Genomic DNA, 13,414 nt, shown 5'->3' with positions numbered 1-13,414 from the left:
ACTACGGGGTGGAACTGGAGGGTATTATGCTAAGTGAAATTAGTCAGAGAAAGACAAAAATCATATGACTTCACTCATATGAGGACTTTAAGAGACAGAACAGATGAACATAAGGGAAAGGAAACAAAAATAATATAAAAACAGGGAGGGGGACAAAACAGAAGAGACTCATAAATATGGAGAATAAACTGAGGGTTACTGGAGGGGTTGTGGGAGGGGGGATGGGCTAAATGGGTAAGGGGCATTAAGGAATCCACTCCTGAAATCATTGTTGCACTATATGCTAACTAATTTGGATGTAAATTTTAAAAATAAAGAATAAAATTAAAAAAATTAATTTATAAATTAGGTACAAGAAGAGATTAAAAGCAATAATGATATGGGGCACCTGAGTGGCTCAGTCAGTTAAGCTTTTGACTTCAGCTCAAGTCATGATCTCACGGTGCTTGAGTTTGAGCCCTGAGTCAGGCTCTGTGATCACAGCTCAGAGCCTGGAGCCTGCTTTGGATTCTGTGTCTCCCTCTCTCTCTGCCCCTCCCCAGCTCGCTCTCTCTCTCTCTCTCTCTCTCACACACACTCTCTCTCTCTCTCTCAAAAATAAATAAACATTAAAAAAATTTAACAAGCCAATAATGCTAGAACAATTATAATGCTATAACTGTAATAAAAGTTATGTGAATGTGGTCTCTCTCCCTCAAAATACCTTGCTCTGTGGGACTCACCCTTCCTTTGATGATGTGAGATGACCAGATGCCTGCGTGAGAACATGCGGTGAGATGAGTGACCTAGACGGGTGATGGGGTGACTACTGACCTCCTGATGATTCGTCAGAAGGAGGATCATCGCTTGTCCACAGCGGTTGACCCAGGTAAGTGAAACTGCGGGAAGCAAAACTGCAGATAAGGGAGCACTACTCTAGTTTAAGTCCAATAAGAATCAGGTGCCTCTGCGGCTTGGGCTGTAACAGAAACATTCCTATGCGGGCTCAAGTAAGTAGGTAAGGCTCAGACTTTGGGTTGAAGGTGTGTTAGAAGGAATATTTTATTATCATTAGTAAAATGTGTAAATGTATTAAAACTGTGAATTGTTACAGTAGTGTGATTTCTGTTGCAGGGGATACAATCCCAAAAAGAACCCGCTAAGCCAAAGAAAGGGTGTTAAGGATGTTAGGATTCTGGGGTATCTCACACAATCGAAGAAGAGCTGCATTGCCAAATCAAGATAAAGTTGTTTTCAAGAACAGCCTGAACAGAACTGAATGCTGCTAGACTCTCATTCTCTCTCTCTCTTTTCTTTAAGCTTCCACTTGGAACTTCTGGGGATGGTGGAGTAGGGGTGTTACTCTACAATTACAAATTGAACAGAGAACTGGTTCTGAACTCAGGTTTGGGTGCTTGTGGTTCCAAAATCAATACTTGAGAGAGAAGTGATGATGGAAAAGGAAAGGTTGTTTTATTCAGGAAGCTGGCAACTTGAGAAGATAGTGGACTTACGTTACCAAGACAATATTCCCAGTCTGGGGGAAGACAGAAGGCTTTTTTTTTTAAGTTTTATTTATTTTTGAGAAAGGGGAGAGAGGGAGCAGGGGGCGGGGGAGAGAATATCCTAAGCAGGCTCCCCACTGTCAGTGCAGAGCCCAACGTGGGGCTCGAACTCATGAACTGAACCATGAGATCATGACCTGAGTTGAAATCAGGAGTCGGAGGCACTTAACTGACTAAGCCACCCAAGCACCCCAGCCAGAGGGTTTTAAAGGGGGAAGGCATGGAAAAAGGGAGGGGGACTACTGGCAGGAGAAGCAGGTGTCCAGGCAATGAGTTGTATGTTGACCTGACCCTGAACAGAGTTGGTGGCAGCCATGACAGCTGTCGTCAGACAAATGTAGTCAAGCCTTATTTTCTGGCAAAGTCTGGTCCTTCACTCCTCAAGGCCAGTGGTCTGCAAATCTCAAGGAAGGGAAGTTAGTTCCACTATAGACCAAGGAATGCAAGCAAGCAAGGAGTGCATAAACTTGAAGCAACTTAACCCTTAAGACTAGTTGGAGTGCCGGGGCTCCTGGCCGGCTCAGTTGATAGAGCATGTGACTCTTGATCTCAGGGTTGTAGGTTTGAGCCCTATGTTGGGTGTAGAGATGATTTTTATTAAAAAAATTTTTTTTAATGTTTATTTATTTTTGACACAGAGAGAGAGACAGAGCATGAGCGGGAGAGGGGCAGAGAGAGAGGGAGACACAGAATCGGAAGCAGGCTCCAGGCTCCGAGCTGTCAGCACAAAGCCCAACGCGGGGCTCGAACTCACAGACAGAGAGATCATGACCTGAGCTGAAGTCGGACGCTCAACCGACTGAACCACCCAGGTGCCCCTGGGTGTAGAGATTACTTTTAAAAAATGACTAGAGTGCTGTTATGGGGGAGAGGTAGGCGAAGAAGTTACTATACAAAGATCGAGAGCTTTGGGGGTCAATCAAAACTAAGTTCAAATTCAGCTTTGCAAATTTACCTATTTAATGGCTCTGAACAGACAGAAGTCAGTTCAGCAATAACTCTCTCTCAGACTTTTTGGGGAGAATTACATGTATTGATATACATAAGGCACTTAGCGTAACACTGGCCTATAGTAGCTACTCAATAAATAGTATTATTGTTATAGATTTAATATTCTTTCCTGCCTGCTCTTTCATCTCTCCCTGGCTGAAAAGCTAACATACAAAAGTTGCAAAGATCAGCTTTAATGGCATCTAAGATGCCATCACTTGTAAGATAAGCCATTATTTTATGCACCATTAAAAAATAAGATATGCCGCCAACTATACTACAGCTCACGTTCTAATCACTTAGAATTTTTCTTTATACTTCTTGAGAAAGCTTTTTTAGACCTATTTAGACACATTATCAAATACCACTATTGTGCATACATAAAAAGGAAACTATAAGCAAAAAACCGGTTAAAATATTCCTGAAACTCCTTCACATTCTGTGTCTGATGACTGTGAATCAACATATCAAGTCAGAGGCATCCATGCTTGTGTTTTTCCACATGTATCATCCTTTATTCCATCAAGAGCATCAGTGAGATGCATTTCTTTTAAAGAAGTCACTTCCACTAACACTAGTGTTCTAGAGTTTTTCCCAAATTGCTAATACCATCCTGCCATTCTGCAAGTTCTGAGACTGCTGCTTTCATGATCTCGTCAGAAATCGTGGGATCAAGGAAAACATCCAAATTAATGCATGTGCAAGCCATATCGATGTCGGCTGCCTGGCCAATAGCCAATGCAAAGTGCCATCAGTGGTATCAAAATTCTCATCTTCAGAGTTGTTAAAATGTGAAAAATATGTGCATCTAAGAATTGAGGTACAAATGGTAGATAGCCCATGTCATTACAGGTCCCTCACTTAGAAAAAAATGTCTCTATAAAATTATTTGAAATAGTGAGCTTGCTCAGCACATTAAAAAATATTTGAATAATTCCTCTTTAGTCCATATAAAATGAAGGGTACTTTTATCAATCACATTTTCTTTTTTGTACACCAACAGGGAATGATAGGCTGAATTTTAGGCTAAAAACAACTTGCCCTAAGTGCAGGAGTGGTTTTCTTCAGTTCTATTAGCATCCTACTCATGGAGACAAGCTGGTGCCATAGAAGACACTCGAAACCTGCAGCTTTTTCTTGTCATGATTTGTTCTTATAAAGATCAAGCAGCAGCAAGGCTTAAAGATTTTTAAAAGAACAACTTCGTTCGGTTTTCAAGTTGAGGGCATACTCAGCTCAAATTCAGGAAAAAAAAAAAGAGTCTTAAAAAAGTATTATGAACTTACTAACCTGTCTTCTTCCCCCAGTACTCTTTTTTTTTTTAAACTGAGATATACTATATATAAAATAAAATGCATAGGTCTAAAAAGGTACAGTTAAAAGGCATAAACTCATGTAACCAGCACCCCAATCAAGAAATAGAACATTTCTGGGGCACCTGGGTGGCTCGGTCGGTTGGGTATCCTCTTGGTTTCAGCTCGGGTCATGATCTTGCAGCTTTGTGGGTTTGAGCCCCACATTGGGTGCTGCGCTGCTTGGGATTCTCTCTCTCTTCCTCTCTCTGCCCCTCCTCCACTTGTGCTGTGTCTGTCTCTCTCAAAATAAATAAATAAACTTAAAAAAGAAAAAGAAAAAAAAAGAGAACATTTCTATCATGACAAAAAAGTTCCCTGGGCCCCTCCCCAGTCATTAGCTCTGGTCCCCTTCAACATAACATGGTCTTTTAACTTAAATCATGGTCAACAAAATATTGTTGAAAAGAAAAGAAAAAAGAAAAGAAAAGAAAAGAAAGAAAGAAAGAAAGAAAGAAAGAAAGAAAGAAAGAAAGAAAAGAAAAGAAAAAAGAAAAGAAAAGAAAAGAAACTTAAGCGATCATGAGTTATAGGGTAAAAAATCTCAGTTTAGTAACTTAATTTTAATTACTACATCTATGTTGTTATATACAACTAGCCTGTCTTCAGGTGACTTTGTTATTTTTTAAATGATTAATATTAACTGAGTAGTAAATAAAATACATACCCTAGTCACACACACAGGTGGAAATATGATATATTTTTAGCCAGGCTGGATCAGGCACCATGTAGTGTCCCATTTCAGTTCAGGACATAAACACTATATAGTTTTACCTACCCTATGAATTCCAGACAGCCCAGCAGTCTCAAAGCTTTATATTGTATATTAGCTGTGATAATTACTTTAAAATTTATTTTTTATTTGCATATGATAAAGTGAAGTGTCAACTGTGGGGAACTATTACTCAAACATAGAATTACTATAAAGGTGATAATATACTTCTCCCGTTCACTTTCCTGTATGAAACTGTTGGGTATTAGTAGGAATAATCCACTCTTTATTGCCCGTTACCTCATCACTCTGAATGTGATCCCAGTAAAGACACAGGTAATAATCTGCTTGCCTAATCGTTGATGTGTATTTACATGCTCAAGGGCTAATAAAATCTGGTGGGAATCGGAGTAGAAGTAATAAGAAAAAATGAACTACAGTCTATTTACTTTGACACTCTAACTCTGGGTTCACTCATTCTTGGTTTATTCCACAAATATTGCATGCCTTTTAATGCCAGCCACTGTGCCAATGTTGGAGATACAACCAAAGATGGAATAGCCAGACCAGAATCGAAGACAATTTTGGACAGAGTCAGGGCTCATAAGTTGTCCACCCAGCAAAGAGTCAATCACTGTCCAGAGAGCTAGGACAAGCACAGTGTCTATTACTCATCTCATGAAAGTCATACTCTACTGGAGTTACAGACACGTGAGCAATTACAATGCAGTCTCGCAAGTGTGTAAATACGATAAGTGGTGGGCCCTCAACTCAGACTCAGAGGGAGAGGTGCAATTCAGATGTAAAGAATGAGTAAGAATTTACCAGGCAAAGAGGTGGGAAAGTATCTTATGAGAAAGAGAGAGGAGACAGGACAAAGTATTTGGTAATATGATCCCAATAGTAGGAACCCTGGCTATGCTTCTCCTTAAAGTGTAAAGTTCCTTTTAAAACTAAAGAAGCTATCAGTGAAGAAATTACTGGCCAATTAAGGTTTCAAACAGCAATAAGAATCACATAAATACAGCAGGATTTTTATCTGAAACAATAGACCAAGTATTCCAGCTCAACCTTCCTATTCTAAGATCGTTTTTGTATTTCTAAGGGAGACCCTTAAAAGGGTCCCTTCCAAGTGATAAAGGTGCCACAAAGGAATTTTTTTTTCCTGCTTTCTTGACTTGGTTTGTCTCTCCATAGAAAATAGAACAAAACAGAAAAGTGAAAACAGTAGGGAAATACAGAAACCCTACCACAAAGGGACTATTGTCTTGATCCAGATTGTGTTAGAAACACTAGCAAACCAATGCTTCTCTGTTCCAATTGCTGGGAAATACATCACTGTCATTATGAAATTCTTGAGATGCAGGCAGAGAATCTCACCTACTCCCATGATTTCAACAGACTGCAGATTACCAAATGACTTACCTCTCAAAACCTATCACCTGTACTCCACTACAACTTCTGAGAGGTCTGTGTCAAAAACCATCTCCGTGGGACCTGGCATAATACTAGGCACATCGTAATGAGCTCAATAAATGCTTACTGAATGAAAGTAAAGTTTTATCTTCCAGCCATTTTGTACTCCAACTTTCCTCCTTGTAGCCTATGTTGGAGAATGTCTAACATAATGGCCAAACCAGGACTCCTCGGCCTTCTCTGAAAGCTCTCAGTTTACCTGGCAGGACGCTTATCGCCTGGTTCCAGGAAAGGTTGGTGCCTCTCCCAAACTGGATTTGGAGCTTCTGGAGGACAGTGACTGTGTCTTATTCAGTCAGGGAATGCCTGAGAGCTCCTAAAGTCACTAGCATATAGTAGGTGTTCCATAACTCTGTTGAATAAGAAATTGTATAAAGAGTTGATACACTTTGCAGTGAGCTTATTTGTATCACGAATACTCACTGAATTCCTAATTTGCTAGGCACTCTTTTAGGCATGGAGGGTACAGAGGTGAACAAGACTGATAAGGCCCCGAGCTTCCTGGAAATCAAAATTCTCATGGAGACAGACAATCAGCGGGTCAGACTCTGTTTTTGATGTCTGGCTGCTGACAGCTTTCAAGCCCCAGCCCTCCCTTTTCTCTTCTGTTCCACCTCCAGACAAGTGGGTAAGAAAGTCTGGGCACTCCCTCTCTTGTTCAGGCCACAGAAACCCCAGGGAGGCACAGGAGAATTCTAACCCCGGACCCACCCCCTAACCACAGTGAACAGCAGAGCCATTTGTCCCTGCCTTCAGTTAGGCCATTTTGAATTGCCCCGCTCTTCCCAGAAAGCCTCAGCATGTGAACAATAAACCCTTTCAGACCCTCCTGGTGCATGTGTGTCCTCATCACTTTGTACATCTGAACCACTTTGGTGGTGCTGGTGGGGCACCGATCCTGTTTTCTGTGGAGCAACCACGAGACACATGTAAACAAATAAACAAGTTGATTTCATATAATGGTAAATGTTATGGGAAAAATAAAACGAGACAATGAGACAGACAGTGAGGGGTGGTCGCGGTCAAGGGATGGAAAAAGGGTAAATTATGTGTGTGACAACTTAATCTCTTGACTAAAACTCCACTTGATGTGGTGGGGACTGCCAGCTGCCTCCCAATATTTTCCCTTTCTCCATAATAAGAAAGGAATAATAATAATAATAATAGTTCATTTCTTCCTCTACTTTTCGCCTGATACATGGCCTCTCAGTAAAAATGACATTTTCCAACCTCTCTTTTAGCTGGGAGTGGTCATGGAACTAGATTCCAGTCAAATAGATTGGACAGAATCCTATTCTCCTGCCCAGATATAGACTTGGTGGTTGGAGTTCCGATGGCCGCCCTGCAGCACAGCACGGCATGCACGGGGGATCAAAGCTGTGCAGGGTAGGGCCACCGAAGGGAAAGACAGTAGGTCCCTACGCTGCGGGGTACCCCAGCGCTGCCTGCCTCCCTCCTCTTGAACCTTTAAGACAAAACCACTTGTCTCTTGATAAGGGCACTGAAGTTTCAGGTTTTATGCTTTTTCTTAGGAATGAATCCTAAGCCATACATTTGTTGAACACATGTATGTGAACACACGTATGAACTTTAGAACCTGTTATCTTCTTTTCTTTTCCCTTCCCTCCTATTTCCTCCCTTTTTTTTCTGTTCTTTTTTTCCTTATGAGCAGTATGCAAAACTCAAATATCTGACATATTTTCTATTGAATACATTTTAAAAATTAACTGTTATTGTAGAGAATATAAAATACACAAGAGTAGACAGAATAAAATACCGAATCCTTCTGCACCAAAACTCTGCCTCACCAATTATTAATCTATGGTCAACTCAGCCACATCCACACTCTAGCTTCTCCCCATCTTCCTACATTATTTTGAAGCAAATCTCAGACCGCATATTATTTCCAAATGAAGTTTTCAGGTCTCTCTGTTGCTTAAAAAGCAGATGAAGCAATATTCTTCTTTTAGAAATAAAGCCAAATTTTAACTCATGTTCTTCTTTACTTCATAAAAAATCATCCTTTTTGTATCATCTTCTGAAGTGTTCCTATTTCCCAGCTCTTTGCTCCTCCCCCACTCCTCTTTTTCTCCCTCATTCCCTTGTCCCCTCCCTCTCTCTGTATCTAATACATCTTTTGCCTATAGGTCCCCCACTTTTTAAAAAAAAAGGAAATCCAGGTCTAATTTTCCCATAGATGTGGTTCTTTGATCTACCTCCCTCTTTCAATTTTCAACCACAGAGAATCTATTTTGCCAAAATGGCAGTTTCCTCATTTATAGTCCCTTTATGAGTCTGAAAGGAAGGATTTTTAAAAAGTCACATAGTCTCCAAACTACCCCCCCCCCCTTTCCTCATAATAAAAACTGGCTACATTGGTAGTACAATGTGAGAAAATATAATTAATAAGAGGAATCCAGTTACAGTAATTGCCAAAGTTAAGTATTGGATGTTATTTTAACTATACAAACTCTAAAACCCTAATGGTACTGAAGACTTGTTTTTATAAATTGATAAGGCATTGTGGACCTGGGCCATGTGGATGTTTTCCCACAAAGCAAGCTGGAACTGTTTTGCTATCACTCATGCATAAGAATCAAGCGTGTTTTTCATAGGCAGAGTGTAACCAATCTTTTGGAGTAAGTACAGATTATCTGGACCTGGTAGAGGCAGATCTTGCCACAAAATGGTATAAGAGTCACTGTCAAATTCTCATGGATTTTATTTGCTCTTATTTTGTTATCTTGGTGAAAAATAAAGTTGTTGACTTTCACACTGTAACAGAACGAAAAGAGCTATGGCCAATCAACACAACTGACTCTGTGTGCTTTTGGAAACCTACAGTGTTCCCAAGCGTTACAAACATATTCCTCCTCTGGGAACTTGTGGGAGGTACACCCATTGCTTTCACCTATTGATACTAAGCTTCGCACCAATATGGAAATGTGGTGAAAGAACCTGTAATTGTCGCTCATTGTGTTTACCCAGCTAACCGAAGACTGAAGTCTTTGAGAACAAGGTTCGTTGCTTTCATCTCTATATTTCAAAACACTCAGCTCTTAGGGCCAGAGCAGTCAACAGTCCAGGTGTGCCCAAGAACTTTTTGTGAAATAAGTAAATACAGAAAAATACAGAAATTCTTTAGACAAAACCAGTAGCACAACTTAACTGAAGTTCAGGTTCATTTAGCATGTTGGCATTTAATGCCTCTTTTGTTCTTTAAGTGGTTCTTTCTCTCTCTCTCTCTTTTTAAGTTTTTATTTTAATTCCAGTTAGTTAACTTAACAGTGTTATATTAGTTTCAAGTGTACAATCCTCTTGGTGGTTCTTAAAAGCATTTTTACTTGTCTTATAGTTATGATCATTTTCCTTACCACGTCTCATTACTTCAGTATTTAGCTTTTTTAACATGATACTAACGTTTAACCAACCTTTCCTAATACTCTTTTTTTTTTAATGTTTATTTTTGAGAGGTGGGGAGAGGCAGAGAGAGAGGGAGACAGGATCCAAGGCAGATTCCACAAGGACAGCAGAGGGACGGATGCAAAGCTCAAACTCACAAACCACAAGATCGTGACTTGGGCCAAAGTTGGACGCTCAACTGACTGAACCACCCAGGCGCCCCTCTCCTAATACTCTTAAAATTGTGTGTTCCACTTCTATGCCCAAGTGGGGTTTGACTTAAAATTTCAGATACAGAGTGAGTATTTAGATCTACACACTACTCACGATAAAGTGAATAGAAGTGTTTTCCAAGAGAAGTTAAAGGAACTATCTCCTGGGCTAGTGGTTTTAACTGGAGATGAAAGATTGAAAACTTTTCCTCCTTATGGTCTTGGGAAAACAACTATTTAGAAAAGTTGTATGTATAAATAATATTCTAGCCACCCATACACTGTTTGAGGGAGAGGAAGTGGCAGAGAGAGAGGCAGAGAAAGAGACAGTGATCTAACTAGACATTCATCCACATGTCTAGACATTCATTCCACATTTAAATATTTAGAATTTTCAGTAGCCTGTGAATACAAGAAAATTTATTACATTAAGGTAGGCTTTAGATATTTGACATGTAGCTGATATTTTCATAGTGTGAGAAATATCAAGCTGACATTATACTTTCTCTGTGATGATTATTTCCAAATGTCAGAGAGTAGAAACTTATTCATGGGATTTCAGGGCCTTAGGATAGTGTCAATTTAAAAGACATTCACATCGACTTCTTTTTTATTTAAACATGCTAAATGGAGGATGAAAAGCAGGTTAAGAAATCAACAGAGAAAGGAAGAGCAAAGAAGAAACCTATTGACAAGAAAATTTTGAATAGATTGATGTACTCTTACATAAATTTCATGGAATCCTAGCTGACAGCAGCCTTCCTGATTGTCTCCTAATATTTCTGACAACCGGAGTCTTGCTGTTCACATTACTTCACTCATATCACTTACGTTGAATTTGGGAAATTAAAAAAAAAGATATGAACTATTTGATTTTTTTATAGACCACTTTTAATAAGTCAAATAACTAATATTTGTATTTTAATACTGACATTAGACTTTAAAATTAAATAACTTAGTGATATGTTAAATTAACAATTTATTCTTTTGTTCACCAAACTCCTTAGAAACTAGTTATGAACCTACTGCACTGCTGATATTTTGGAAATAACTCAAAGAAATTTAAAAAATTATTATTAAACAAATTGGCCACCTCAGAGATAATTGTGAGTTTAAATAAACTTTCCAACTATGTGCATGGCAGTGCTCTTAATTACTTGGGGTCACAGAAATCCCATGGCAAGGCATCCTGTGAAATGCATTTCTCCCGCAGTCTATCTGGTTAGATTTCCTTTCTGTTTTTGGAAGTCAGCATCTTTCCTTTTTAAAATCCCTCTTTAGCAACAGTGGTAATGATGTTGAGGATGGTAACATGGATTCAGAATCTTAAAACCAGTCCCTTTTGTTGTGACATCTGTAGGTCAGTGACAGGAGTCACTGTGTAGCCATCTAAATTCTCTGATTTATCTTACAAAATGTTATTCCTGATACAAACAAAAATTGTGGAACTTCCAAGAGCTAGACCAGCTACTTCTTGGCATTGCAAAATTTTAAATTGTTATTTGGAAAAACAAAAGGACAAACCAAACATGCTGACTGATAGAACTATCACAGAGGATCACCGTAATCTTCTTGTTCACTAAATCAAAACTGGAACAAAAGGGATTGATAATTCTAAAACCCTACTGGTATTGCTCAAATTCTTAAACTGAGGTGCTGGATTCAAGGATGATCATTACATTATTAAGCTTTAAGAGTCACATGTTTTGTAAGCATCGAATATCACAAAATGAATAATACTGAAAAGCCAGCGATTGCTACATTTACACACTTGATTGTACCCCAAAGACCAAGGAGTCTGGGCTATCCTCTGTAAAGGCAGGAGACAAATGGGGAAGGTGAAGACGTTAAGAGGCCTATCCAGGACCACCCCAGTAACATCCGTAGAATGGCAGGACCGGCAGGTCCAGCCCTCTGCTTTTGCCGGGTTGAGAGAAAGAGGTCCCAGGAATCCAGCCCTGGTCCAGAGTCCCAGCGCCAGTTACAGCTCAGCATCTGGGGTTGTTACTGCCCCGGGGCCTTTTCCGGGAGTCCCACGCTGCCAGGGTCACTGCAAGCTTCATCGGACAGAGTCTCACCTGCTCTGTTACCTCTCATGTCCCCAACACCTACTTCAATTCTGAGCCGGACGAGGGCTCACCTCCCCGCTGGTCACTTTCCTGCTTGTTTTTATCTCCCTAATCGCCAAAGTTCCTTTCGCCCAGACTGTTCTCTACCCAGGCAGCCTAAGGCCAAGTCTGTGAGGGAATGGTGGGCGTTCAAAGCTTTAGCCTGGGCTAAATTTAGGGGATCTTGGGCTTTGCCGGGAGGCCTCCTCCCTCTGTCAGGAAAGCAACGGGTGAGCTGCACGATCGCCGCAGGCCTCCGGGAAAAGTACCCCCAGAACGACCGAGCCTCGCGTCCCGAGTCAACCAGCAGGAGCTTGTGGGCAGGACTCCTACCGCCGCCGTCCCCTCGCGGTCCAGCGCGCGGGAGAGGCGCGGGGCGCCCCCCAGTGGCTGCCCAGCCGCACCGCTCGGGGCCCATGGAGGGAGGGACGGCGGCGGCGGAAGGGGAGGGGCGGCGGCAGCGGCGGCGGGGTGGCCATGGTGGAGTCAGCGCAGGAAGAGCTCTCGGCCCTGGCCGCGATTTTCTGCGGGCCCGGCGAGTGGGAAGTGCTGAGCCACTCAGGTGACTACCCCGCGCCGGAGGGGCCGGGCGCCCTTCCTCCCCACCACCGTGACTGGGCTCCCTGCCCCGGGGCCCGCTCTGAGGGACCCGGCTAGTTGAAGGACGGAACGACCCGCCTCGGGACCGGAGATGTGTGGGAGCTGGCGGGAGAGTGAGGAGCCGCCCCCCCCCCCCCCCCCCCCCCCCCCCCGCCTCCGACGTGAACAGTGGCGCGAAGCGCTCGCCGGCCCGCCCCGCCCCACTGGCATCGGCCGAGCGCCGGGCCCTGCTCCCGGAGCGCGCTCCCCCCGCGCTTCCCAGGCCGCCTGTATCGACTTTAGATCTCACCTTGGAAAGAGGCCTACCCTGCCACCTTCTGCTTAAACCCGGCCGCCCCAAATTGCATTTTGTGCTTTGTAAGCTCTGCATTATTTCCTTCAGGTCATTCGCCATGGTTTTAACTCCATCTGGGCATTCAGTGTCCCAGCTTACGGGATGGCAGGCACCCTGTGTGTTACGTAATCACAAAACTCCACGGCCCCAGGACAGTGCCAGGCATACGGTAGTCAGTAAATGTGAAATGAATTTTTGAATTCGCCCAGTGCTCTATCCAAACGTTTTCTCGGTCATGTTTCCAAGTTGATTGCTTTTTTGCTTTTTTCTAGTCCACTGAAAGGTGGCTGTCTGTTGCTCTTGGGGACTCGAACCATCAGCTCACGTGTAAACACTGTATTTACACGTATTTACACGTGTAAATTACACTGTATTTATCAGTGTAAACACTGATTCCCTGTAAACACTGACAAGGTTTCAAAGACACCGCCCGTGCCCTCTAGGAGCTTACAGTCTAGAAAGGTTCTTTTGGCTATTTGTTGATGATAGTTAAAGCTAATTCTGTCCCTGTCTGTGACTTCTGTTAAGTAAAAATCAAAACTGCAGATTATGAAAAAGTGCAGTGATGCAGATAATTTTCAGTTTTCATTTAGATTTTAAATACATTATGTACATTTTTTGGCATGGGATTCAGCCTTCTGTTATGTTTCAGCAGCTATTAAAATTGCCTTTGTGGCCATAACT

At 41.9% G+C, this 13,414-nt stretch overlaps 1 protein-coding gene across 9 annotated transcripts in view; it reads left to right on the top strand.

The window, feature by feature from the left end:
• The first annotated feature begins 216 nt into the window (after positions 1–216).
• RWDD3 (RWD domain containing 3) overlaps positions 217–13,414 on the top strand; it is a 147,637-nt gene continuing 134,439 nt past the window's right edge. For 8 of the 9 annotated variants that reach the window (XR_008418509.1, XR_008418503.1, XR_008418514.1 and 5 more), the window contains exon 1: positions 12,246–12,358. Coding sequence is in view for 4 of the 9 variants with exons in the window: in XM_053892144.1 (XP_053748119.1) it covers positions 12,274–12,358 (85 nt within the window). In the remaining 5 variants the exon portion in view is untranslated. Of the gene's footprint in view, positions 869–12,245; positions 12,359–13,414 lie in introns of those variants that run through there. The other variant, XM_019457578.2, reaches the window with a different exon arrangement.

This window comes from Panthera pardus, unplaced genomic scaffold (assembly GCF_024362965.1).
Source record: "Panthera pardus isolate Hobbes unplaced genomic scaffold, ASM2436296v1 HiC_scaffold_11, whole genome shotgun sequence".
NCBI lineage: Eukaryota > Metazoa > Chordata > Mammalia > Carnivora > Felidae > Panthera > Panthera pardus.
Note: the sequence above shows the minus strand (reverse complement) of the source record. Positions and strands in the feature narration are given on the sequence as shown.